The sequence below is a fragment of the Trichoderma virens genome (assembly GCF_000170995.1).
Source record: "Trichoderma virens Gv29-8 chromosome Unknown TRIVIscaffold_91, whole genome shotgun sequence".
In the NCBI taxonomy this organism is placed as follows: Eukaryota; Fungi; Ascomycota; class Sordariomycetes; order Hypocreales; family Hypocreaceae; genus Trichoderma; species Trichoderma virens.
Window position 1 is genome coordinate 485,671 of NW_014013658.1, and position 21,857 is coordinate 507,527.

Genomic DNA, 21,857 nt, shown 5'->3' on the forward strand with positions numbered 1-21,857 from the left:
TGCCTCCACCAGCCTCCAAGGATGCAGACAGTTCTGCGATCCGCGTCAAGGTGTCATCTTTCCACGCCTTGTACTCTGCTCTACGGCCTTCGCTCAAGTAATTGTATTTGTCCTGGAACATGGTATCCGCTCTCTGTTGCTGAACCTGCAGCGCGTCCTCCTCGTCCAGGTCGTTGACTACATCATCATCCTGCTGCAGGCCCATGTTGATGACGTCTGTAATGCCACTATACCAGTCGGCCTCCAGCCAGCCCTTGTCGCGGATTCTTGATGCCGCGGCATCAAAATCGTCGTTGCTCACATCAGCCCAGCCCTCCCAGAGTGTATCTGGCTCTACACCTTTGACCTCAACTTCTTGACGAGCTCGATTGAGCTGGCCGATAATCTCAGTTCGAGTCGGCTCGTACACTTCAGGTTGAATGGCTTGTTCCTGGTCGACATCTCTCACACGCATAGCAACAAAGAAGATGACGGCTGCGCATAACGCAGTAGCATTCTTCAATGCCCACGCATCTTTTGTTTTTCGTCCCCCGGAGAGCAAAATCGACTCCATGCCCGCCAGCATCGAGGGTGCCAATTTCTTGTGCCCAGATCCAGCGCACAAGTGCCGGATGACAGGCTGGATCCAGGGATATATGTCTGATTCCTTGACACTCGCGTGACCCTGCCTGCTCGATTTGGTCGGTGTTTTGGCATCTGAGCCCGCCCGTTTTCGGAACTGCGCAAGACTGCTCTCTTTGCTGGGCTCAGGCCTTGAAGGAAGAGGGCGAGTTTGCGAGGATGGCGATTCCCCTACGTCTCTCTGCCTGGAACCTGCATTGCGTGTTCTACGCCCGCTGGCCGATGTGTTGGGAAGGATATTATCGAGGTGCGTATACAGGCGTTTATACACCCGGGGAGGTATCGGCGGCCGTGGTTCTATTGTCGGGAGGTCCAGCGTAATTTTGAGCCTGTAGCGCGTGTAATTGATTAGTGGCCATTCGACCTACGAGCTGGTCTGAGTGGTATCCATTACCTGCTGCAGGCAATGTGTGCGCAGGCATAGAGGCGGGCAATCTCCTCTTCCGCCTTGAGCGTGCTGGCTAGATGTCGGGATTGGGCGAGCAGGGAGCTGGCGGACTCGACGAGGCTGGCGGGGAGGTCGGAGCCATACGTCGGCATCAACGAGACGAGAGCGAGCTCGACTTGCTTGCTCATTGTGATGGAGATTGCAATTGCGCTGATGCAGTTGGAACTGGGCCTGATGACATCCCTTGCTTGCTTGAGAATTGGATCGTGAAGCGGGACGCGAGGCGGGGCTGATGGAAACGCGAGATCACGGGGTCCAACTAATAAAGAGCTGTAGCTGATGGATATGCTGATTGGTATATTCCACACCGATTCTTTGTAGATTTTCTGTCGCCGGCTGATTGTCCCTTGCGTTATTCAGACAAAGACCATATTAAAAAGCTATGAATACCTCTATGCACCTGTAAGAGGGAAGAAATCCGACTGCGACGGTAAATCAAGTTCGAAATCAACATCTAGAAGCCCAGCTCGGCAGCTAGGAGTGGTACAGGTAGGTTTAGCGGATGCTTCCCCTTGCATTGGCTGCCCACAATGCCTTTTTGGCGCCCCTGCCTCTCGATGTCACCGTCCGTTAGCGATTCTAGGCGCTGACATGTGGCCTGGACTCAGTGCCTGTAGCTTAATTCGACTAGCGAAGCGCTGGTGCAGCCTCCGTGGCCACCTCTCATCTCGACGTCGTCTCATTGCCACTGCGAAGTCCATTACATCGCGTTCTGTCGCATTCTATCCAGCCTTGTCCTTTTCTCGTCAATTCATCTTTTAGCTACTCCGTCTCTTCGCGCAACAAAATGCGAGCGTTCCTCCTCTGTTCCGCCATCGCGGGCGTGGCCATTGCCCATGGCTCCCACTCTCAGAAGCCAATTGTCGATGCAAATGCCAACTGGATGACAAAACACATGGCCGGTAAGCCTCGGATGAATGCAGTCGTCTCTATGATATAGCTAGGGTTCTAACAAGCATGGCTCGCAGAGGAACACCACGTCGACGGCTGGGACGCGGCCTCCTTCTTCACCCTCCACGACTACGACAGCGACGGCTACTGGAAAGGCGAAGAGCTCCTCCGCACGTACGGCCTCATGGACGAGTCCAACAAGCACGTATCCTGGGAGCGCCGCGACGAGATCCTGCGCGGGCTGCTCGACCTCCTGGATTTGAACCGCGACGGCATCGTCAGCCGCGACGAGTGGACCGACTTTACGGCTCAAGGCAAGACGCTCCCGGATATGAACACTGGCCCGGGCCACCACGGCGACGACGAATACGAGTATGAAATTCACCATTGGGAGAAGTACCATGATGAGAACACGAAGCTGGATGACCTGAACCACCCGGAAGACATTGAGCACTTCCGGAAGCATGAGCAGATGGAGGAAGAGGAGGAGCAGCAGGAGAAGATGGATCAGATGTCCATTGTGGAGGAAAATATCCCTAAGAAATTCCTGAAGATGAGCTGATAATAAGACTGACTTGATTTGAGATTGAATAAGGGAAGATACGGTTGCAAGATGCAGGAAAGCGACGGCGCAATGGAAGCTGACATGAGGACGACGAACGCCATGATCTGAAAGTTTGATGTACACATACTCTTCATGTACCATTATTTGATATACTACTGCCTGTAATACAAACGTCAAAGACACAATGCCACACCCCCGGCGCAAACGTCTTGACCTGCTCGACATGCTCAACGCTCGGCCTCCTTAAGCCTCCTCCCGAAGCAGCCCACGCCGCAAAAGTCGTCTGAATCGCTGCTCGCCGGGACTCGATGTCTGCCACGCCAACGTTGTCGTGTAAATGCAGCCATGCCTCGGGAGCCAGCCGTGTAATTTCCCATGCACTCTCCCACACGGGTTCGCTAGTAGGCAAGAAGCCGCAGTTGACATGCGTAATGTTGCTAGCCAGCTCCGAATCTTGCGCCTCCGCAATGCGTTTCGACGCTCTCTCGTTGCTCTCCAGAAAGACGACAATTCTTTCTCCTCCAGCAAGCAGCGTCTCCATCGGCAGCGCCAAATCCTCGCCTTGAATGACCTTGACACTCCATTTGTTCGCTTTGGCACCTCGTCGAAGGCCCTCGACGCTCCAGGGGTTGATTTCCCAACACAGAACCCTCATCCCCAGCGAAGCGTACGAAAACACAAAGTATCCGATCCCAGCATACAAGTCAACAGCCCATCTGTCCCCTTGTCCGACGGGGGGACGTTTGAATCCCAGTACCCTCGCTTTCTCCTTGACATTCCCCCGTGAAAACATGGTCCATCTAGGAGCCCACGTCTGCAGTATCCCATTCTGCTTCGTCCCAACCCAAAAAGCATCGTCAAAGTCACTTCTTGTAGGCTGATCGCCCCCTCTTGCCGACCCAAAGTCTCCAAAGAGCATCCTCAGCCCGCTTGGGCTTCTTCGCACGTTCTCAGCGTCTTCCCCGTTCTTGTGCAGCGGTATGCCCTCGTTGACAGCCAGATGCGTCACCCTTCCCTGCCCAGTCTTGGAGATCTCCTCCAGTATGGACCGCCATAGAGAATTGCAGGTCGCTTCATCGCAGGTTCGTAAGATAGAAGCCCATGTTTCGCTAGTGAAGCTTCCAGTCGGCAGCAAGGCGAGTGGCTCATAGATGGTGAAGCGTTTCGGCGCCGAGTTTATAAGATTTTCATTCCGTGAATTCTGACTATCAGATTCTGTAGAAGGAAGCGTTGCTGCGATCCAACTCTGTATTGCGGCCGTGATGGGATTGACCTGACGTGGCTTGGGTTTGCTGTGTCGACTTTCGTGGCCTGATTGGTGAGTCGCCATTGAGCCAGATTTTTGTTTATGGGCGCTTCAAATCGGCGACTAAATTAGTATTACAATTTGTAAATCGATTCTCTTTTTTCTTCCATCGGCTCTTATGTTAATTCAGCAGGCTAACGCTGGTTGCTGTTGTGGACTGAGAAAACAAAGTGAGAGAAAAGAAAATGAAAAAGAGAAGCTGAGTTTTTTCCAGCCCAGATTCCAATTGTCATATATTCATGCTACACGAATACCATCAACACCACCAAACTCACAAATGACCAGATCCATTTTCCTCGCTAATACAATGGGAAACACGATAAAAGAAGGCTTCGTTTATCAATTTTTCTTCTAAATAATAATTATCACCGCTGTTCGTTTCCGCTAGCCAGATCCCCCCAATCCTACCTATAATCCTAATGCATTGTCGATTCTTCAAAGTCATGGATATCTCAACCCGTAATGCTAGTTTACATGCAAAAACCCAATCCTACTCGGCCCAATCTAAACCGGCCCCTTCCCCGTCTTCACAATCTAATCACAGGAAGTAGTCGCCTGGCGATCTCCGACTTGCAGGCACATGCCGCTGGTCGTCAGGAACCGCAGAGAATATGCTAAACTTGGGAGCTAAGTCGTTGTCCACAGTCATTATTGAAGCGACGTTGCCGCATCGGTAACAGTAGTTTGGAGCCGACCAGACAGTTACGACTGAATTTTCGTCAAAATGATACTGGGGTTTCAAGGATTAGCAACCTCGTCGGACGTAGCAAAGCTCGGTAGGCATGAGAAAGAGTCAACTCACTTTGTAGCCCTCATTTACAAGCTGATGTGCTCGCGCAATCAATTTTAGGCCATTCACGTGGTTGAACTCGGTGGCCACCTTGTCTCCAAAGAGCCAACCAGCTCCTCGTGGGCTCACAGCCCATGTATCTATGTCGTCAGGATCTGACCATACGAGATCGCAAAAGGCTCCTTCATGGGGAATTTCCTGAGCACGGGCAACAACACGAATCTGATCAATGGTCCGAATCTCGGGACTCAGACCGCCATGGACGCAGAGCAGCTCTCCGTCAACTATAGCAGCGAGAACAAGGAAGTCAAAGACGTGGCAGCACGCCTTCCATACGGATGCGTTGCCGTATTTCTGCTGGCATTCTTCGTAGAAGCCGTAGACTTGTGTGATTTGACGAGATTCGTGGTTTCCTCTGACGAGAACAATGCGATCTGGGTATCTAAATATGCAGCGTCAGCATTTCTTGAATCGCGCAAAATGAAAAGGAAAGAAGAAGAAGAAGAAGAAGAAGAAAGGTCCCTCCGCCGTTGGGAAAAAAAAGCGATGAGCGCAAACAAAAACAACATACTTTGCCTTCAAGCACATGAGCAATGTAAACGCCTCCAAGCTAAAGTATCCTCTGTCTACGTAGTCTCCAAGAAAGACGAAGCGAGTCTCCGCGCTCTGTGAAGACGTGACTGTGTTAACTGCGGGCACATCGACGGCCCCCTGCTGCTCTTCCTCTCCGTCCTCGTCGCCGTCAACGTCACCCGACTCGGCCCCGCCTCCGGGAGACTTTAGCTTCTTCCTCAGCTTCGGGTTTGTGATTTCGGTCGGGGGTTCGATATCCTCCGAGGTGATGACAGCGGTCGCTGACTTGGGCGCCTGGACGTTTGTCTCTCCCGGCATGCCACCGGCGACGCGGAAGAGCTCGAGCAGGTCGTAGAACTGGCCGTGGATATCGCCGCAGACGGTGACGGGCGTGCAGACGGGCTGGATGTTGGACTCTGCGAGACTCGTGGCATTAGCGGCTGCATGCTTCCATGCTTCTCCGTGCGTCCGTACCCTCCATCAAGATCTCCTTGACCTTTTCACACAGCTCCTTCATGGCCCTCTCGGGCAGATAGTGGCACTGCTTGGCCTCTTCCAGCCACTCGTCCAGCCCGGCATTGGGGCTCAGGTTGGCGGGCCCGGGTCGAGGAACGTTTGTCGTCATCTTGGCGACTGCGGTCTGGCAACGGCGCAACGGCTGGGGTGTGTCAGCCCGACACGATGCCAAAGTCAAGGGATGGTTTTGGTTGATTGACGCTTTCTCAGCGGCCAAAGATGACGATGGAGTTTGTGGTGGGGGTTTGGCCGTTGGCTTGCGGTTTCAGGGCGCCAGGGGGCTGCGCTTCAGTGAGCCCAGCGCCGGATCTTCCTCGGAGGGGCCTGTGCAGTCGCTGGAACTAGCGGCCTCAGTGACGTGCAGCGCTTTTGGGAGGACCAAGAGGTAGCACTGATCCGGCTAAGGTCTCTTATTGGTACCGCCAATGTATCGAGCAGCGTTGACAGTAGTACGGCTGCAGGTATGTGCATACATGTCTCATACAGTCACGTTCTTGCAAGATATACTTGGCCACCTGGCTTTTCTGGTCACGGTCATCGAGATTGGCACTGATCAGCTACATGTACTCCGTACCTGCCTGTGGCGATGGAAAAACAATTTGATCCATCCATAAGTCAATAAGTACACAATCTCATCAATCCTCGCAAACCGTGGCACGTGACTCTCCATATTTACTGGGGAGTTTTCACCCGCCACGAAAAGTCTCGATTAAACGGCACTAACTAACTCCGATTTCTATGATACCGTCCTCACAGGCCTTTGCCCTGGTCTGTTCTATTTATTACGAAGCCATTAATAGTGGACCCGCGTTTTCTCATATGACGGAAGGCTGCGACTCATTTCACGATATCTCGGTATCTCGATCTCGAACCTCAGCCGCCGGCCAGACACAAACTCCGTTGATGCTTGACCTTGCGTCTCCAAATCTCTACGACATGCGCAATGTCGACTCACACACCGCAGGTCCTGTCTCGCAGGACAAACGCTCCGGCATCTGAGTCTACCAAGGTGAGATGACCCAGTGTCTTGTCCGGGATCGAAGTGAGCTGATGCCTTGCTCAGAGTAAAGCCACTGCCGACGGCGCGTCTCGCCCTGGTAAGGCTAAGGGCTCGGCTGAGAAGCAAGCTGAGGCCCGGAGCACCAACGACGCAGACCCGCCAAAGGCCCCAAAGACTAGGACTCCTCATGAAGGCGAAAAGGTTATCATCCGCCGCCTGCCTCCTGGCATGACCGAAGCCGAATGTCTCTCTATTCTGGGCTCTGAGTGGGCGGTGGGCAGTGGCAAGGTCGACTGGTTTTCCTATGCCCCTGGCAAGGCATCTAATGAGTATGTCTTTGAGCAGCCAGATGCGAATCCCCATCCCCATTATCTTTTGTTTTCTCTAGCTTTGACGAACTAACATTGGCAACATCAAGGCTTTCAAAGCCATCCCGGCCTGCAAGAGCATATCTCCATGTGATGCGGAAGGACTACATCATGCCTCTTAGTGAAGTTGTTCGAAGCGCGACCTGGGAGGACGCCAAATGTACCTTCAACAGCTCTTCTCTCATCGGCCCCCCTGCCCTGGAGATGTCCATCTACAAAAAGGTGCCCGGGACTAAGAAGCGTGTTGATGCTCGTCAGGGAACTATTGACCAAGACCCGGAATTTATGGCGTTCCTTGAAGGTCTTGCAAACCCTGCTCCGCCAAGGGAAGGCATTGAGAACGAAGACGTTGAAGAAGCACCGGAAACCAAGGTCACTACCACACCATTGATTGAGTATCTGAAGGAAAAGAAAGCAAACAAAGCCAAGGAAGCTGCCGCCGCCAAGAGTGCGAAGCATTCCAGGCAAGAGACTACAACAACAAAGGGTAAATCCGCGTCAAAGGAGGATGAGGGCTCTAAAAAGAAAGGCAAGGATTCTAAGAACACTAAGACTGAGAAGCCCGCCCCCAAGGAGCCCGTCAAAATACTCACCAAGAAGGCCGCTGCAACTGCCTCTGAAAAGTCTGCTGAAGCCGCCAAACCGGCCGCCAGCCAGGCCAGCACGAGCGGGAATGCAGCCAGTACCACGGAAGCACCAACTCCTAAGAGTCGCCGTGCTGGTGTCTCTATTGCTGCTCGCATGTTACAGAGAGATCTCGGTCTTAGCCCAGGTAGTGCCTATCGACGAGCACGACAAGATGCTGCAAAGGCCGAAGCTGGTTCCAAATCTTCGGCAACCGACAAAGAAAATAAAGAAATCTCTAGCGCAGCAAACGAGAACCAATCTTCTCTCGCACCCGCTTCAACCGAAACGGCAACAAGTGCTCAGACGCCCGCTAAAGAGAATGCTTCCAAGGCACAGCAGCCAGCGCGTAAGACCCGTGGCGGTAAGAATGCCGACAAGCCCAAGCCATCGGAAGCATCCGGAGGACAGAACACAAACATCACTCCACCTGTCATCCTCAAAAAGAAGAGTGGCGCTAGCGGCGACGCAGATGCATCAAAGTCCACTGCTGAGACGGCCTCCGCTACTCAGCAGAGCAACTCCAAGTCAGCCAGCGGTGCAGCCAACGGCCCCAAGGGGGCCTCTGCCAAATCTTCAGGCTCTCAAAAGAAATCTGCGGCAGCGGCATCCGCCAACGCCACTCGCGGCTTTGTAAAGCACGCCAATTCTTCTCAGGGCATCACGGAGCCCGTGTTGAAGCAAGCCCTCGAGGCATTTGGTACCATTACGTTCATCGAGGTGGATAAACGCAAGGGCTTTGCGTACGTGGATTTTGCAGACCACTCTGGCCTTGCCAAGGCCATCTCTGCCAGCCCCATTTCCGTTGCGCAAGGGACTGTTCAAGTCTTGGAGCGCAAGGACAAGAAACCCGCCCCTGCTTCGTCAGGCAGTGGTAATGCCGCCGCCACACCATCTGCATCCAACACGGCTAGCAACGGCGCTGCCCCTGAAAAGAGCTCAGGCACTGGACGTGGCAGACGTGGAAGGGGTGGCAAGGCAGCTACTGCTACTAGTGGCACTCCCATTGCTGCAACGAGCGGTGGCTGAGCCGTGTGCTATTTTGCCAAACCTTTCGACGCCTTTCATTATCATTTTGATTTAAAAAGTAGTCGTAGCGGATCCAATTCAGCTCAGCAGAATGCACTCCAGGTCACAGCATTCTCGCTTTTGGCTCCGCTGGATGAAATTTTCTTCTTGTGGAAAGGGAAAATGGCTTGTGTCCAAGCGAATACACAAACAGAAGTAGTCCCATCTCTAAGCCTTGCGCTGAACGATATATACCTAGTATTATTGTCGGAAACCAAGGATCCATTAACTCGAGGGCCAAGTCACAATGGTCATCGTCAGCTAATGACCTGACGCCAGAACAAAAGATGCAGAGACATAGTCATCGCCGCCTGCCGTACGCAGCTGGATCCTTGAATATTGCACATATAAATCCGTCGGTGTAACTTTGTTTCGGTTCAAGGCGATATATGTATCTGTAGCGTGGGGGGAAGGGAAGATGCGTGGGGAGATGGACTGGGAATGAAGGCATGAGGACGGTTGCTATCTAGCTCCTAGGCTATCTATGCCGTAGTTGAACGCCGATTCTAACAGCGAATAAACAGACACTTTTTGGAATGATGGGTGTTTATTCGTTGATGCTCGGGACTAATGCTCACAGTCGCTCATTTAATATTTTTATAACACTGAATCATTCACGGTGAATGCATTGCTCAGTAGCTCTTCACTCTAGACATCACGAACTACATCGTCATGTTTGATCACGAACATTCACATCACAGCACCGATTCTCAAGGCTACCAGAAATCCATCTCATAAAAACTATCTTCACCCGCAAGGGATCATCCACGTGTATCTATAACGAAGAACAAAAAGTGTAGACGCGAAAAGCAAATCATGATAATGACAACATCCAACAAGCATAATCATAAACATCCAAAAAGAAAAGAACAATAAAAAAGAATAAAGAGAAAATAAGAAAGGCTAGCCAAGGAAAGCAAAGGGAATAAGTAAAAACAAGGTGGAAAAAGAGAAAAGAAAAAGAAAAAGAAAAAGAAAAAGAAGAAAAGAAGAAGAACTAATCAGAAAACAAGCCCTCCGTCTTCCGTCTATCTCATACACATGACCAATACCGTTACAACATAATCATAGAAACCCAGCGTGCATCTATCCAAAACAAAACAAAATAAAAGACAGTCGCTAACAGGAACCCCACGGCAACCGCTTCGCCCTCCGAAGCGATGCGCCGTATCCTGGCCTTCAAGTCGCCCACCCAAAGCCTCTGTCCGGCCTCACGCCGCGCTGCTCTCAACCCAGGAAGGCCGTCAAGACTGCTGCAGTTTTTTTCGATCTGATAGCTGAGCGTCTTATTGTTCTGGACTTGATTCGCAGCATAGTTGTCCAAGTTGGGGCGCTGTTCAAAGACGGAAAGCTCGGTCAGCTTCTCGTCATCCCGAAATCCTTCGCGGAGGATGTCTTCAACAGCCTTGGTGACACCAGGATTACCATTGTCGTCCTGGTCACCCTCGGGGCTGTAGAGTCCCTTTTTCACCCGCGGGACACCAAAACCACAGCTGGTCTGGGCTTGCCAAATATCACAAAGAATGACGGCACGAGCACCATCGAAGGCTTCTCGTTTGCCCTTGGCGACCTTGCGTACGAGAGCAGGGAACGCAGGCTGATCCCACTCGACAACGGTCACACGACAAAATAGTCGCAGGATGCGCGGCGAAGGACCAAAACTCATAAACATGAGACAAAGACGGCCGTTTTCGTACGCATGAGAAATTGTTTCGCACCCAGATCCAGTGCGATCAATGTAGGCGCATTGATTAGGGCCAAGGACAGCAAAGTGCGCATCTAGGCCTTTGGGAGAAACATTGACGTGGCAGCCATGAGTAGAAGCTGAGCCGGTGAAGAAGACTGGCTGAAGCTCTGCCCAACGAGCAAGGTCATCTGAGAGAGAAGGGAAAAGCTTCATGTTGATAGAACAGCGTTGGTGTACTTTTGAGCCAGGTGCAGTGTAAATACAACACCACGACTTACAAACGAGCTTGATAACAGATGAAGAAAGCAAAAGACGGGAGGGAGACAATATGTCAAGGGAGAGATGATCAGGGCAATCGGGTGAAGAAAAAAGAGACAAAAGGGAGAGAAACCAAAGAAGTAAGTAAACCCGAGCCGTGTTGTTGGTGGTATTTTCAATTTACTGTTGACAGCGATGCGTCATTCCAAGGGCCTGCAGTCAACAAAAAATCGATACTAACATCCAAGCAGCGTAGTGCGACGAAATAGCCGGGTGGGTAACAACAAAGACAAAGCGGAGGCATTGGTCAGATCCATTTCTCCTGGGCCGAGAGCGGCAGAGTGCCGGGCTGAGATCCGCAGAAAATCCCGGGGCGGTATCGGAGAAGTGGAACCAGGGCCGTAAGAAAATGAGTCCAGAGTCATTGAGTTTGACCGAATCCGAGGTCAAAAGGCCGAAAGGGGTGGAAAGGCAAGCCAATGGAACATGATGGTAAAAGAAACAGCCCAATTAGGCATCAAGATAAAGATGTAAATCAAATCAAACCACTCAAGGAAGAGGCAACTAGCCCCACGATGCAGCCCGCAAGCATGCATACAACCATCCGAGCAACCAATGTGTTTTTGTTTTGTTTTGTCATTTTTTTTTTCTTTTTCTTTTTTCCTTTTTGAGACAGCCGTGCAGATAGACAGTGAGTCATTTCCTGCAGAGTCTATAGGTTGCCTCAAGACGACCAGATGGCGTCTATCGGCTGATTGGATAGGCATGGTAGTTGCCATCCTCGTAGCTCCCGTCATCATCGAACACGGCGGCTGTGCTTCCAGCAACGCTGTAGATACGAGGAGTCATTGGGTTTGTCGCAGTCCGGGGGACGTTGGCATAGGGCAGCTTGTTGCCAGGTGTGACAACGGGCACTTGCACGTGTCCAATATGCCCATTGTGTCCATTGTGTCCGTTGAGTCCATGGGGGCCAAGGGGGCTAAGGGGGCTATGGAGTCCGTTGGGTCCGTTTGGTCCGTTGGTGTAACTCCGAGTGGAGGATCCCGAGGCCGATGACGACCGGCCACCGGGGCCCCAGCCCTCAATGAAGCTGTTGCGCCGGTTGGCGATCGGGGGAGGTGGAGGCGCTGGGGCCGGAGCGGGAGGCGGGGCCGCGCGCCTCTCTTCAAAGCGACGAGACAGCCGCTCCTTTTCGGCCTTGTGCTCCTTCTTCTCCTTTTCCTTGTCCTTTTCCTTGTCCTTGTCCTTTTCTCTCTCGCGCTTGTCTTCTTTCTCACGATCGCGTGACTTCTCCTTGTCTCGGACGCGGCTACGTTCCTCACGATCACGATCACGATCACGATCCTCCTTGCGCTCCTTCTTGCTGGAGGAGCGGGAGAGCTTGGGACGCTCTGGCACCGCTCCAGCCAGGTCGTTGGCGGCGCTGGAGGGGAAGACGGGAGCAGTGCCGCTCAGGGAATTGTACTGACGGGTAAGATTGCTGAACTTGACCTTGAGGTCAGCAAACTCCCGTGACAGGGCGCCATTTTCGAAGATGAGCCTGTCATTCTCCTCCTTGACGTGGTCCTGCTTCTCCTGGAGAGAGGCAACGCTTTCCTTGAAAGTCTGGTTCAACGTCTGGTTCTGGGCCTTGAGGTCGGTGATGGTAGCCGTTGCCTCAGCGAGTTTCTTGTTGGCCTGTTCCAGTAAGCTGAGGTATCGGTCCCTTTCTGAGTTAGTCTTGTTCAACTCGGTGTGAGCGGCGTTGAGAGAATCGAGGAGGCGCTGTTCGTGATCGGAAATGACTGCAAGGGAGAGTGAGCAGACGGCATCATCAAGGCTGGCCATTCATGGGGAGAGAATTATGGATAGACGTACCAAAAGGCGCCGAATGCGCCGAGTAAGAGACCGAGGCCCTGCGCCCAGAATTGGCGGATACTCGCTGGTGCAGAGACATGGCTGGTGATGTGCGAATGCACGCAGGAGGATTTTTTTTTTTTTTTTTTAGTTTTCTTTTTTTATAATTTTGTCCCTTTTTCCAGGAGCCGAAAAAGTGATTCGACTGTCGACCCAATGATAGTGGGATGCGACGCTGCCCAACCCAACGCTTGTGCGGCAGGGGTGCGAAAAGCAGGCGAAAGCAGCCGAGGTAGCAGAAGCCCTTTTTTCACCCAAGGATCATTCGTCAACCCAAGCGCGCTATGCACCGGACGCTGTGGATTATGCAGGTGGAAGCAGAAATGTGTCTCCAAACGCAAAAATGTTCATGTGCGTCTGCGAGATCCGCACACTCAATCGGTAGATGGTAGATGGGTCGTGTGTCGGCGTGCAAGGGACCAGGATGAGATGAGGCGTCAGGTTTTGAGATGAGATGGCGAAGATGATGGCGCGCGAGAAGAAGAAGATGATGATGATGATGAGAAGATGAGAAGAATGCGAATGTGAAAGGAGGAAGAGGGAGGAAGAAAAACTTTTTTTTTTCTCTCTTCGTCTGCAGCCCCCGGCAGAATGCGGAATAAAGTGGTATTATTTCGAGGTCAGATAGAAGGCCCGTTCACACACACTTCATGCACACGCACGCACACAGGATGGATGGATGGATGTAATATCGAGTGTAAGATGGAAAAAATAAGATGCTGTAAAAGAAAATAAAATAGATCGAAGCAGAGAAAAAAAAGGGGGGGGAGGGAGGTTAGCAGTAATAAGAGAAGAGACAGCAAAGAGAAAACGGCCGAGAGGGAAGTCGGTGGCCAATTCCTGCCTTGGGAGACTCGACTCGACTCGACTCGCTGGGCGAAGCCGTCAGTCAGGATTCCGGACAGACCAGGGTCAGGACACAGCGACGACGACGGGAAATCAGTGGTGAAGCAGCGCCAGTGAAAAGGAGGTGTGGCGCCATGGAAATTCCAGGTCAGCAAATGCATTGGCCGCGAGTATCTGGTACTTTAGGTTGCTTGGACGCGGTACAGTAGCAGAGCAGAGCAGAGCAGACTCTGGCCCATGCACTCATCACTCATCACTCACCACTCCCGGCAGCAGCCCAGCCCATCCATTAACGGCCATTGCTCGTGTATCTGCTACAACGCCAAGGATCCATCGCCGCTGGCAAATCGTCGTCTTCAGCCCGCCATTGGCTGCTGTGGCGGTGCTGGTCAAGGCATCCAGGCGCTGCCTCGACGTTACAGCCCCCGTGGTGGTGCGCCAACCGACTGGGAGCTTCACCACCGGCCGCTTTGGGACGCTTTGGGACGCTGCAGCCTGCCGCCGGAGACTTGCGTGGCATGGGAGAAGCGAATCGAATCGACGACGGTGACTCACCAGGACTTTTTTCTTGGTTTCTTTTCTTTTGTTTTGCTTTGAAGAGGGGGGTGTGGGAGAATGAGGTAAGCTGTGTGTGTGTGCGTGTGTGTGATGCGGAATCACGAGGGAAGCAGAAAAAAAAAAGAAAAAACACCCAAGGCTCTTTCTCTTTGTCCGGCCTCTGTCTCTTGGTGTTTCAAATCGTTAGTTTAGGCAGAGGTGGGTGCCCAGTCTGCATCATTTGCACCCATCTCCAGCATCTCCAGCGTCCACAGCCAACCAATACCTGCTTCCATTATCGCGTGTCCTCTCTGGTGACGACGATGCTCGTCCCTCCTGCGAGCCGAAATCCGCGAAAAGTGCCGGCTCGTCTCCAGCAGCGCTTACCGTCCATTCCATTCCATTCCTTTCCGCATGCTGCCGCTGGCTGCATCTCTTTGGTGGTGTCCCTTGGTCGTTTCCGAGTGGTGTTCCTGTTCTGCCCGCATCCACGGCTAGCGACGCACATGTAGGCCAGATTGACAGCGCAAATCGGGCCCGACAGATGCACGGGCTGCTGCAGAAATCGGGGCTTTTTTTATTTATTTATTTATCGAGCGTGTCACAGCAGCTACATGCAGCCAAGGTACATGTACAGATTATATCGACTGCATGTGTCTTGGGTAGTACAGGTAGTACAGGTAGAGACATGTCACCAGGTGAGGGAACAAGAGTTACTAGGATGTAGTTCCTTTCTGAGGACATGTCCTCTCCATCATGCATATGTTGCTATACTACTATATTAGGTACCTACCTCCTAGATAGGTGCACCAACTCTCTACAGAGTGCAAGTACACGAGACTCGTTGAACTTGTAGGCAGCCATCCAGTTCGCGAGCGGGGCTTCGCAGCAGCTGCAAATCCTAGAAACAACGGCTACTCTACATGAGGGAGGTACATGTACCTTCACAAGTAACAGCCACCATCTTCATGTTCTCCTCGGTCCCTACATCTCAATCTATGCTACTCTCGCTCCTAGAACTGATGAAACAAATGCTCTTTATCAAAATACACAGCTACAGCCCAGCCTGGCGAATGCCGGCTTAGTCAACCGGTTTTCGCTCCCCTTCCGCATTTCGGACCTGTCAAACGTCTGCTTATAATATGGGGATCTGTGTAAGCCGCCGCCAAGGACATAGATGTAGTCAAACTTCATCTCTGTCTTAGACCTGCAACAACGCTTCTCCTGCTTGCAAGCATATTGATTCATATCTCCATACAGTACCTGTTGTAAAAAGCCCATTTACTCCTTCAATATGTGGTTCCATTGGTCATATCAGATTCAGTGGCCCATAAGCCGCGCAAAAGGAGCATCTCCTCCAAACATCACAGATGATACTTATCAAAAGCTAAGCCAGGGCACGGATTCAAGCAAACATCAAGGGGATTTTGTTTTCTTACTTAATTTGGATATTTTCTGCCATTTTGCCTACTAAGTCTCGGGTTGGAAGTTACCGAAGCACATGTTATCTACTACGGCTGTAGTTTGGCGGATAGAGCACGAGTCAGAGACATTGACAAAGTGAAACTTGGATAAGGAGATAGCCATCAGGAATACAACGTCCCCAGATGTCACTGCACTGTCTTACTTTAGTTGAATATAGTGATCTCATCTCTATAAGGTCTAGTTAAACTCCATAGCATTTGCAAAGAACAAAAGAGCAGTCAAATGGATACCTAACGCATGAGATACTGATCCTTCCATTGCCTCTTACGGTAGGAGATTATAGTTAAGCAGGGCTGTGATTCGATCAATGAAGCAAAACTGTTTAACTTTAGTGCTTACCCCGTTTGAAGAACTGTGCTTAATGCCTTTATTCAAGCTAATACCTCTCTACTAGTGGTTTGACTCACAAATTTAGAGTTCATACTATACTATGCAGAGAGGCTTACATGTTTGGTCAGCCCGGTATGGCATTCAGATAGCCAGTTTTCTACTCTTCAAGTCAATTTCATCACAATTCTACGTTTCTCTGCATTCAGTAACGTCCAGTAAGACTGATTTACTCGTGATAAAACTGTCAATTGCTACCACTTTATAGCCCCACCACAACTACATCATATAAACTGGAAAGACGAATATTATATGTCATTCATTAAGACAAGCATAACTACAAGCTTACTAAGAAACTATACTCTACAATACATACAATAAGTTATGTAGAAACTCTCCAAAGGAGGTAGCGCTACTTGTTACCTGAGTCAGCCCCAAAGTTTCCAGAACGTATGTACAGTCGGTCAAGGCGAATGTAAGAGCTAATCGCGATGGATCCCTTTGCAAACCAGCAACATAGAGTAATTCACTGGCGGGTTTCAAACGAGAAAAAGAGGAACCATGATGAATGACTACTTGGATGATTACCAGAAAGACTCTCATAAGGTGCCATAAGTTGGCACGACTGGCATTGGATGATGAACACCAGTTTTGAGGTCAAGGTATCATGATGCTCTCCATTCTCCTACCCTGCCATAATCTGACCATTTTTTAACGCATGAACGCTTTTACTTTTCAGAGTTTAAAGACCATGTATGCAATTCTAGCATAGAATAGGGGGTTGAAGAGGTACAACTGAAATATCATGAACCAGACATCGACGGATACAAAAGGAAACATTCTTTCCTCTTCAGCATATCTGTTTCTTCATCAACTCAACACACAAGCACTCTTCCAAACCAATAAAACAATTTACTCTGCTTCATTAGAGAAATTATCAATCATGCACTTGAACAACATCTTCTCCACCCTCGCAACCACCGCCTCCGCAGTCAACGCCATGGGCATAAACTGCCAAGGCAGCGCCCTCTGCGTAGGCAGCAACGGCGAACTATCCTCTGCCCTCGACCAGCTCCGAGGAATGGACCAGAACCAGCAGTTCACAGACGGACAGCACATCACCTGCGTCGGGTCTCCCGTCAGCCTCGGCAACCCTTCGCTGTGCCTCTTCTACCAGAAGACGGGGCGGTCGTGGACAGTCGCCCAGACTGTCCGGTTTGTCCAGGCTCTTTTGGACCACGGCTGCGAAGGTTGTGGCAGCATCCCTGTGGATTCAGGCAACAATGTGCAGAACGGCATGCTCACTGCCAACATGGTGGCCGCTATGGGCGGGCCACCTCCGTCTCGTCGTGGCATGGACATAGTCAGGGCGGTCTCTCAAAAGGAAAAGCCAGCCGACGAAAACGCCGCCATCAAGAAGAGAGGCACCACCACCACCCCAAGCCTCGCAAAGCGTCTGGGCATCAACTGCCAGGGTAGCTCTACATGCCAAGTAGGTGGCATCTTCAACACACCCGCGGGAACTCTGGACGACCTCGGCAACTCCATCGCCGGTGGCCCCGACGGGCTCTGGGGCGACGGACAGCAGATCGGCTGCATCGCGCATGTCACTGGCCGGCTCTGCGCATTTTACCAAAACGTGGGCTCGCGCCTGTTCAACAAGGGCCAGACTCTGACTTACATGCAGTAGCTTGAGGACCATGGGTAGCGTGTCTGTGGGAGTGTTCCGACTAATGATGGCAATAATGTTGTTAATGGCCAGTTGACTGTCAACTACGTTGCCTAAGCTGGTCAGGCTACAAACGTCTTTTTTTTTTTTTTAGAAACAATCATCTTTGTTATGGGATAGTTTGTCCCATTTGGTGGATGACATAGCTGCGTGTACATGTTGGCGCTATTCGAGTAGTGATAGAGAGTACATGCAACCAATAATAGACCGTGTTTCGCTCAGTTTGTGCCTCGTCTTGGCAACGTAACTTGACAGGTAGTATTTCATGTGATTGCTCCTGTGTTCCCAACCTAAATAACGCTGCCCGCTTGTGAGATGCCATCAATACCCAAAGGTGGCAAAAAAAAATAAATTGCTGTCAAGCAAGATGCCTCGATCCTTGTCCCACCAGCCACATCGTCACCGTGGCTTGAAAAAGAAACCAGCCCGACCCTGTCCTTATTTAAACGCCTAAACGAACCGCATCTGGCAATACCCCAATAAGGCAGCCACTTCACCAACATCTACAAAGTACATACATGTTACCTACCACCACATCCCTTTGCGCTGAGAATTTATCCACAACTTCACCGAAATCCCGCCTGAAAGCGGATATTTTCGTCATCCTCCAAAAAAAGAAGTTTATCGCGGCCATTTGCATCCCCCTCGTATTAAATCATCCCGTCATTTGTAATCCCCCAACCCTCTGCGTTGTCATTTCGCCCCAACGGATACCGACTTCAGCACAACCACCACCAACAACAACAACATCATCACCAACACCCTTAAACAAACCAATAACAAGGCGAGACATATTCGCTCAACGTCGTATTCGAAAACTGAATTAGGAATATGCGAATGCCCGCTCCGTTGTTGTGATGAAATCGACGCGCGTACCCACCAGCCTCACTTTTCTGAATTTAGAACCATCTAGATCTATATACAAGGTACATAGGACTCTGCTCACGCAACTCTCTTTCTGTGCATGCCCTTTACAGAAAGATGGGCATTTGCATTTCGTTCAAGCGCTTTTTACAATATGCATGCATGCAAATATGGCTCCTGCAAATGCGTATATTCTACATGGTCATCGCGTGATGACTACCCTAGAATAGTTTACAGTTTGGTCCACATGACGCTTGTAAGAGCGTTCTGAGACTTGATGCCATTCGGATACATCACGAGGTAGACGGGACTGATTGGCAGCATTATGTTCTCCGCTTCTCCAAAGAAAAAAAAAATATTTATTGTCGTATTCGCTAAAGTTGGTATTCTAGATAGAATGTTTCTGATGTTGCGAAGAAAAGAAGAAGAAGAAGAAGAAGAAGAAGTAAACAGAAAACGTTAAATAGTAAATAAATAATCATCAAAGCCCGTCATAAGCAAGAATAGCCATGAATACCACGAAGACAAATGAGCCGTTATAACATGTCCAATACCCAATCCATCCAAAAATAAGTATACAAAAGAAATATAAAGCCCAAGTCTGGGGCGCAGTTCTCTCTATAAGCAAAAGCAATAGTCAGTTTGACCTTTCTATCCTACATGTAGTCGATATCCCCACATACCAATAAGAACGCAAAGTAATACAATCACAACAATCTCCAGTTCATTCTGGGAATGAGGTAGCCGTATAAATGACCTCAAAGTTCCACAGACGGAAAAGGTTCAAGGAGAATAGACGTGGTAGAAGATGAATGAGATTTCAAAGCACAGAGACGCTTAGATCATGTCGTTTCGCCGCAGAATATCTTCGTATGCCTTCATCTTCTTTGTCCGAGTCTCCATCAGATCAAAGATGTCGTTGTAGCGCTTCAGTAGCTCATCGTATCGTGCCCGCCAGTGACGGTACTGGTGCTTCCAGAAGTCGACATCTCCAAGAATCTCCGATACACGACGGCTAAAGCTCTGCTCGAGCTGCTTCGACAGGCTGCGGTTCTTCTCACGCAGACCTGCGTTTTCCTCCCGAAGCTCAAGGTTGTCGGCCTCGAGCTTGACAATCTTATACTTTAGCCTCTCTTCCTCGCGGTGATGCTTGGAGGAGCTGTCGCCCGTCTTGTCGATGCTCCGGCGGAGAGACTCGTTTTCGATGGTGAGTATGCCGATTTGCTTCTCGAGTCCGGGGATGACGACGACGGCTAGACGCTTGGCCTCGGCCTGCGAAGTCGAGGCGGTCGACTTGAGGCGGCTGCACTCGTCCGACAACGACTTGTTGACCTCTTCTAGCTTGCGCTCCTTATCGACAAGAGCGTTCCATTCCTCAAGGCTAACCTTGATGTAGTCGATTTCACGAACGCGGTTATGGTGTCCACCGTAAGACCGCGATCTCTTGATGGACACAAACTGCTGCCGCCCCTCGGGGGTGGTCTCGACGAACCACCGCTTAGACATGGTTGCTATGTTCTCGAGTGTCCGGGTTGCAGTAGTGTTGTTGTTGGTTGATATTGAGGATGATGTAGTTGACAAAAGTCTGAGTTCGAAAATAAGGTTATTGGAAAGTAATATAGTTGTGAAGAACAAAAGGAGTCACACGAGTACGGGGAAGAGGCAGAGTATATATAAAGTGTCTCTGAACTAAATAGACACTCGGTCAGTCCAGGTGACCAAAGCAGACACCACAAGCCTTATCCTGGTATAAGTGGTGAATGATGAGCCCCAGCCACAATAAAGGGCAGGACTGGCTTTGTTTGAGTGTGGATATGGATAAGCATCCTCCCGAAATAGGACTTTTCTTTGAAGCACACGGAACGGCAGCTCAAAAAGAGATGGATAGGAAAAAAAAGAACATGGCACGGGTCGAAAAGATACACACACACGGCCTGCAACTTTGATTGTGTTTGCAATCAACCATGACCACCATCTCGGATGTGGCTGGTATTAGTGAGGTGGCTTGCGTACGTGAAGGAAGCGGGCGACCAGGGCCAGAGTTTTAGTCTCCCAAGGACACAAGCCTTTGAGAATCAACTATTCAAAGTCCTTGGGGGCTTGAGAGAGCACACAGTAGTCCAGTCCACGAGGCGGAGTCGCCTGACGGGTCACCCGAGATCCGCCTTTTGGGGGACGGACGAGGGAAGCCTGGGCACTCTGCCATGGGTTCGGTCAAGAAGAAGAGGACAAGCGGTTGACTTGGTGCTGGTATAGAGTATAGTATTGCGTTGCGAGATGACCAGTTGAATCGCTCTTCAGAGCAAGGACAGGAGTTGTATTCGCGACGGCGTCAACCTCAAAAATGGGGGAACAAAAAACCGGCTTCGGTTGGCCGCATCTGCAGCGGCGACATAAGCGCGAGCGACCACTGCAGGGACGCTGCAGCTCTCGGAACGGCGATTGCGGTATCGATACCCTCCGCGGCCCAGCATTGGCTCGCCGGCTCTGGTTCCTGGACAATCGAGGGCTAAGGCAAAGGAGATGATGCCATCAAAGGGCATGTGGTGGTGTGGGAGGGCCACAAGGGCTGTGGCTCAGGCGGACGCGGCCCGTCCTGATGGTGTCAGTTGACTTGCAGCCCGCGCGCACATCGCACTGTGTCGATGCCCGCTTCCAGCTGGATCCACAGGCGAGCTGCCGCTGCTACAGGGGCGCCGTGGTCCTCTGCCACTCGGCTGCCACTCCACTGCCACTCCACTGCTGGAGCCCGCGCACTGTGTTTTTGCAGTTGGTGCACTTGCAGGTGCCTGTCTGACCTGCATCTGCATACACGCGCGTCTGACTGACCATTGCGCGTGCGACAGCCAAGTCCAGTAGCGGTACCCGGCGAATGGCTGCAGAGCAGTGCTAAATTAGAGTACATGTAGCCGTGCGTCTTCTGTCATTGAATTTTGAGCCGCATCTGCTGCTGAGGAGGCATCCCAGCAGCGCCCAGTTTGGCATGGCGCCCATCTCTTCTCTCTTCTCCAGGGCCTGCGCCACACATCCTCCACTCGATAACTCTTCCAACCCTCGACAATCCATGTTTCGTGCCGGCTCCCGCTCTGAGGCGGTGCTCATCCAGCCGCTTTACCTTGGACCGGGGAGGGGGGAAAAGATGATGTGCACTTGCATCGGTCTAGATTAGACTGTTGATCGCTGTTGGACCGACTTACACGCAGATGGATACAGGGAACCCTGGTCTTTGCTGGAGAAAGAATCTCAATACCGCTTGCGGCTTGTCCGATCACTTACACGACTGGGTATCTTGTGGTTAGACTACTTCCTCAATACAATACAATACAATAGCTATCGTCAACCAAGGGAATCAAATGAAAACAGCCTCAACTCCTCAACTCGCTCCTATTCCATCTACTTCACACCTACTCGAAACCAACTTACACAAACATGCAACCTTCCCCCCCTCACCTAAACCT

At 51.0% G+C, this 21,857-nt stretch overlaps 9 protein-coding genes across 9 annotated transcripts; 3 read left to right on the forward strand and 6 right to left on the reverse strand.

Annotated features, from left to right (window-relative positions):
• Positions 1-19: 19 nt before the first annotated feature.
• TRIVIDRAFT_128024 (uncharacterized protein) lies at positions 20-1,197 on the reverse strand (the record flags this gene model as incomplete). Its single annotated transcript, XM_014094675.1, has 2 exons — positions 20-950; positions 1,016-1,197. Coding segments are annotated over 2 exons (1,113 nt in total), but the record flags the coding sequence as incomplete, so codon positions are not given.
• Positions 1,198-1,856: 659 nt separating this feature from the next.
• TRIVIDRAFT_39603 (uncharacterized protein) lies at positions 1,857-2,522 on the forward strand (the record flags this gene model as incomplete). The annotated part of the gene is made up of 2 exons (XM_014094676.1): positions 1,857-1,971; positions 2,038-2,522. The coding sequence occupies 2 exons, from the start codon at positions 1,857-1,859 to the stop codon at positions 2,520-2,522; spliced, it is 600 nt and encodes a 199-aa protein (XP_013950151.1).
• A 133-nt stretch (positions 2,523-2,655) lies between these two features.
• TRIVIDRAFT_40129 (uncharacterized protein) lies at positions 2,656-3,855 on the reverse strand (the record flags this gene model as incomplete). Its single annotated transcript, XM_014094677.1, has 1 exon — positions 2,656-3,855. The coding sequence occupies one exon, from the start codon at positions 3,853-3,855 to the stop codon at positions 2,656-2,658; it is 1,200 nt and encodes a 399-aa protein (XP_013950152.1).
• A 285-nt stretch (positions 3,856-4,140) lies between these two features.
• TRIVIDRAFT_82688 (uncharacterized protein) lies at positions 4,141-5,819 on the reverse strand (the record flags this gene model as incomplete). Its single annotated transcript, XM_014094678.1, has 4 exons — positions 4,141-4,561; positions 4,634-5,063; positions 5,193-5,610; positions 5,669-5,819. The coding sequence occupies 4 exons, from the start codon at positions 5,817-5,819 to the stop codon at positions 4,370-4,372; spliced, it is 1,191 nt and encodes a 396-aa protein (XP_013950153.1).
• An 834-nt stretch (positions 5,820-6,653) lies between these two features.
• Positions 6,654-9,266, forward strand: TRIVIDRAFT_184401 (uncharacterized protein; the record flags this gene model as incomplete). Its single annotated transcript, XM_014094679.1, has 3 exons — positions 6,654-6,719; positions 6,831-7,039; positions 7,129-9,266. 3 exons carry the CDS (start codon positions 6,654-6,656, stop codon positions 8,729-8,731), a joined length of 1,878 nt encoding a protein of 625 aa, XP_013950154.1.
• A 523-nt stretch (positions 9,267-9,789) lies between these two features.
• On the reverse strand, positions 9,790-10,670 carry TRIVIDRAFT_232423 (uncharacterized protein; the record flags this gene model as incomplete). The annotated part of the gene is made up of 1 exon (XM_014094680.1): positions 9,790-10,670. The coding sequence occupies one exon, from the start codon at positions 10,668-10,670 to the stop codon at positions 9,825-9,827; it is 846 nt and encodes a 281-aa protein (XP_013950155.1).
• Positions 10,671-11,459: 789 nt separating this feature from the next.
• On the reverse strand, positions 11,460-12,651 carry TRIVIDRAFT_65225 (uncharacterized protein; the record flags this gene model as incomplete). The annotated part of the gene is made up of 2 exons (XM_014094681.1): positions 11,460-12,499; positions 12,573-12,651. 2 exons carry the CDS (start codon positions 12,649-12,651, stop codon positions 11,460-11,462), a joined length of 1,119 nt encoding a protein of 372 aa, XP_013950156.1.
• A 4,098-nt stretch (positions 12,652-16,749) lies between these two features.
• TRIVIDRAFT_227886 (uncharacterized protein) lies at positions 16,750-17,592 on the forward strand (the record flags this gene model as incomplete). Its single annotated transcript, XM_014094682.1, has 2 exons — positions 16,750-17,445; positions 17,515-17,592. The coding sequence occupies 2 exons, from the start codon at positions 16,750-16,752 to the stop codon at positions 17,590-17,592; spliced, it is 774 nt and encodes a 257-aa protein (XP_013950157.1).
• Positions 17,593-19,236: 1,644 nt separating this feature from the next.
• On the reverse strand, positions 19,237-19,905 carry TRIVIDRAFT_40082 (uncharacterized protein; the record flags this gene model as incomplete). The annotated part of the gene is made up of 1 exon (XM_014094683.1): positions 19,237-19,905. The coding sequence occupies one exon, from the start codon at positions 19,903-19,905 to the stop codon at positions 19,237-19,239; it is 669 nt and encodes a 222-aa protein (XP_013950158.1).
• Positions 19,906-21,857: the final 1,952 nt, after the last annotated feature.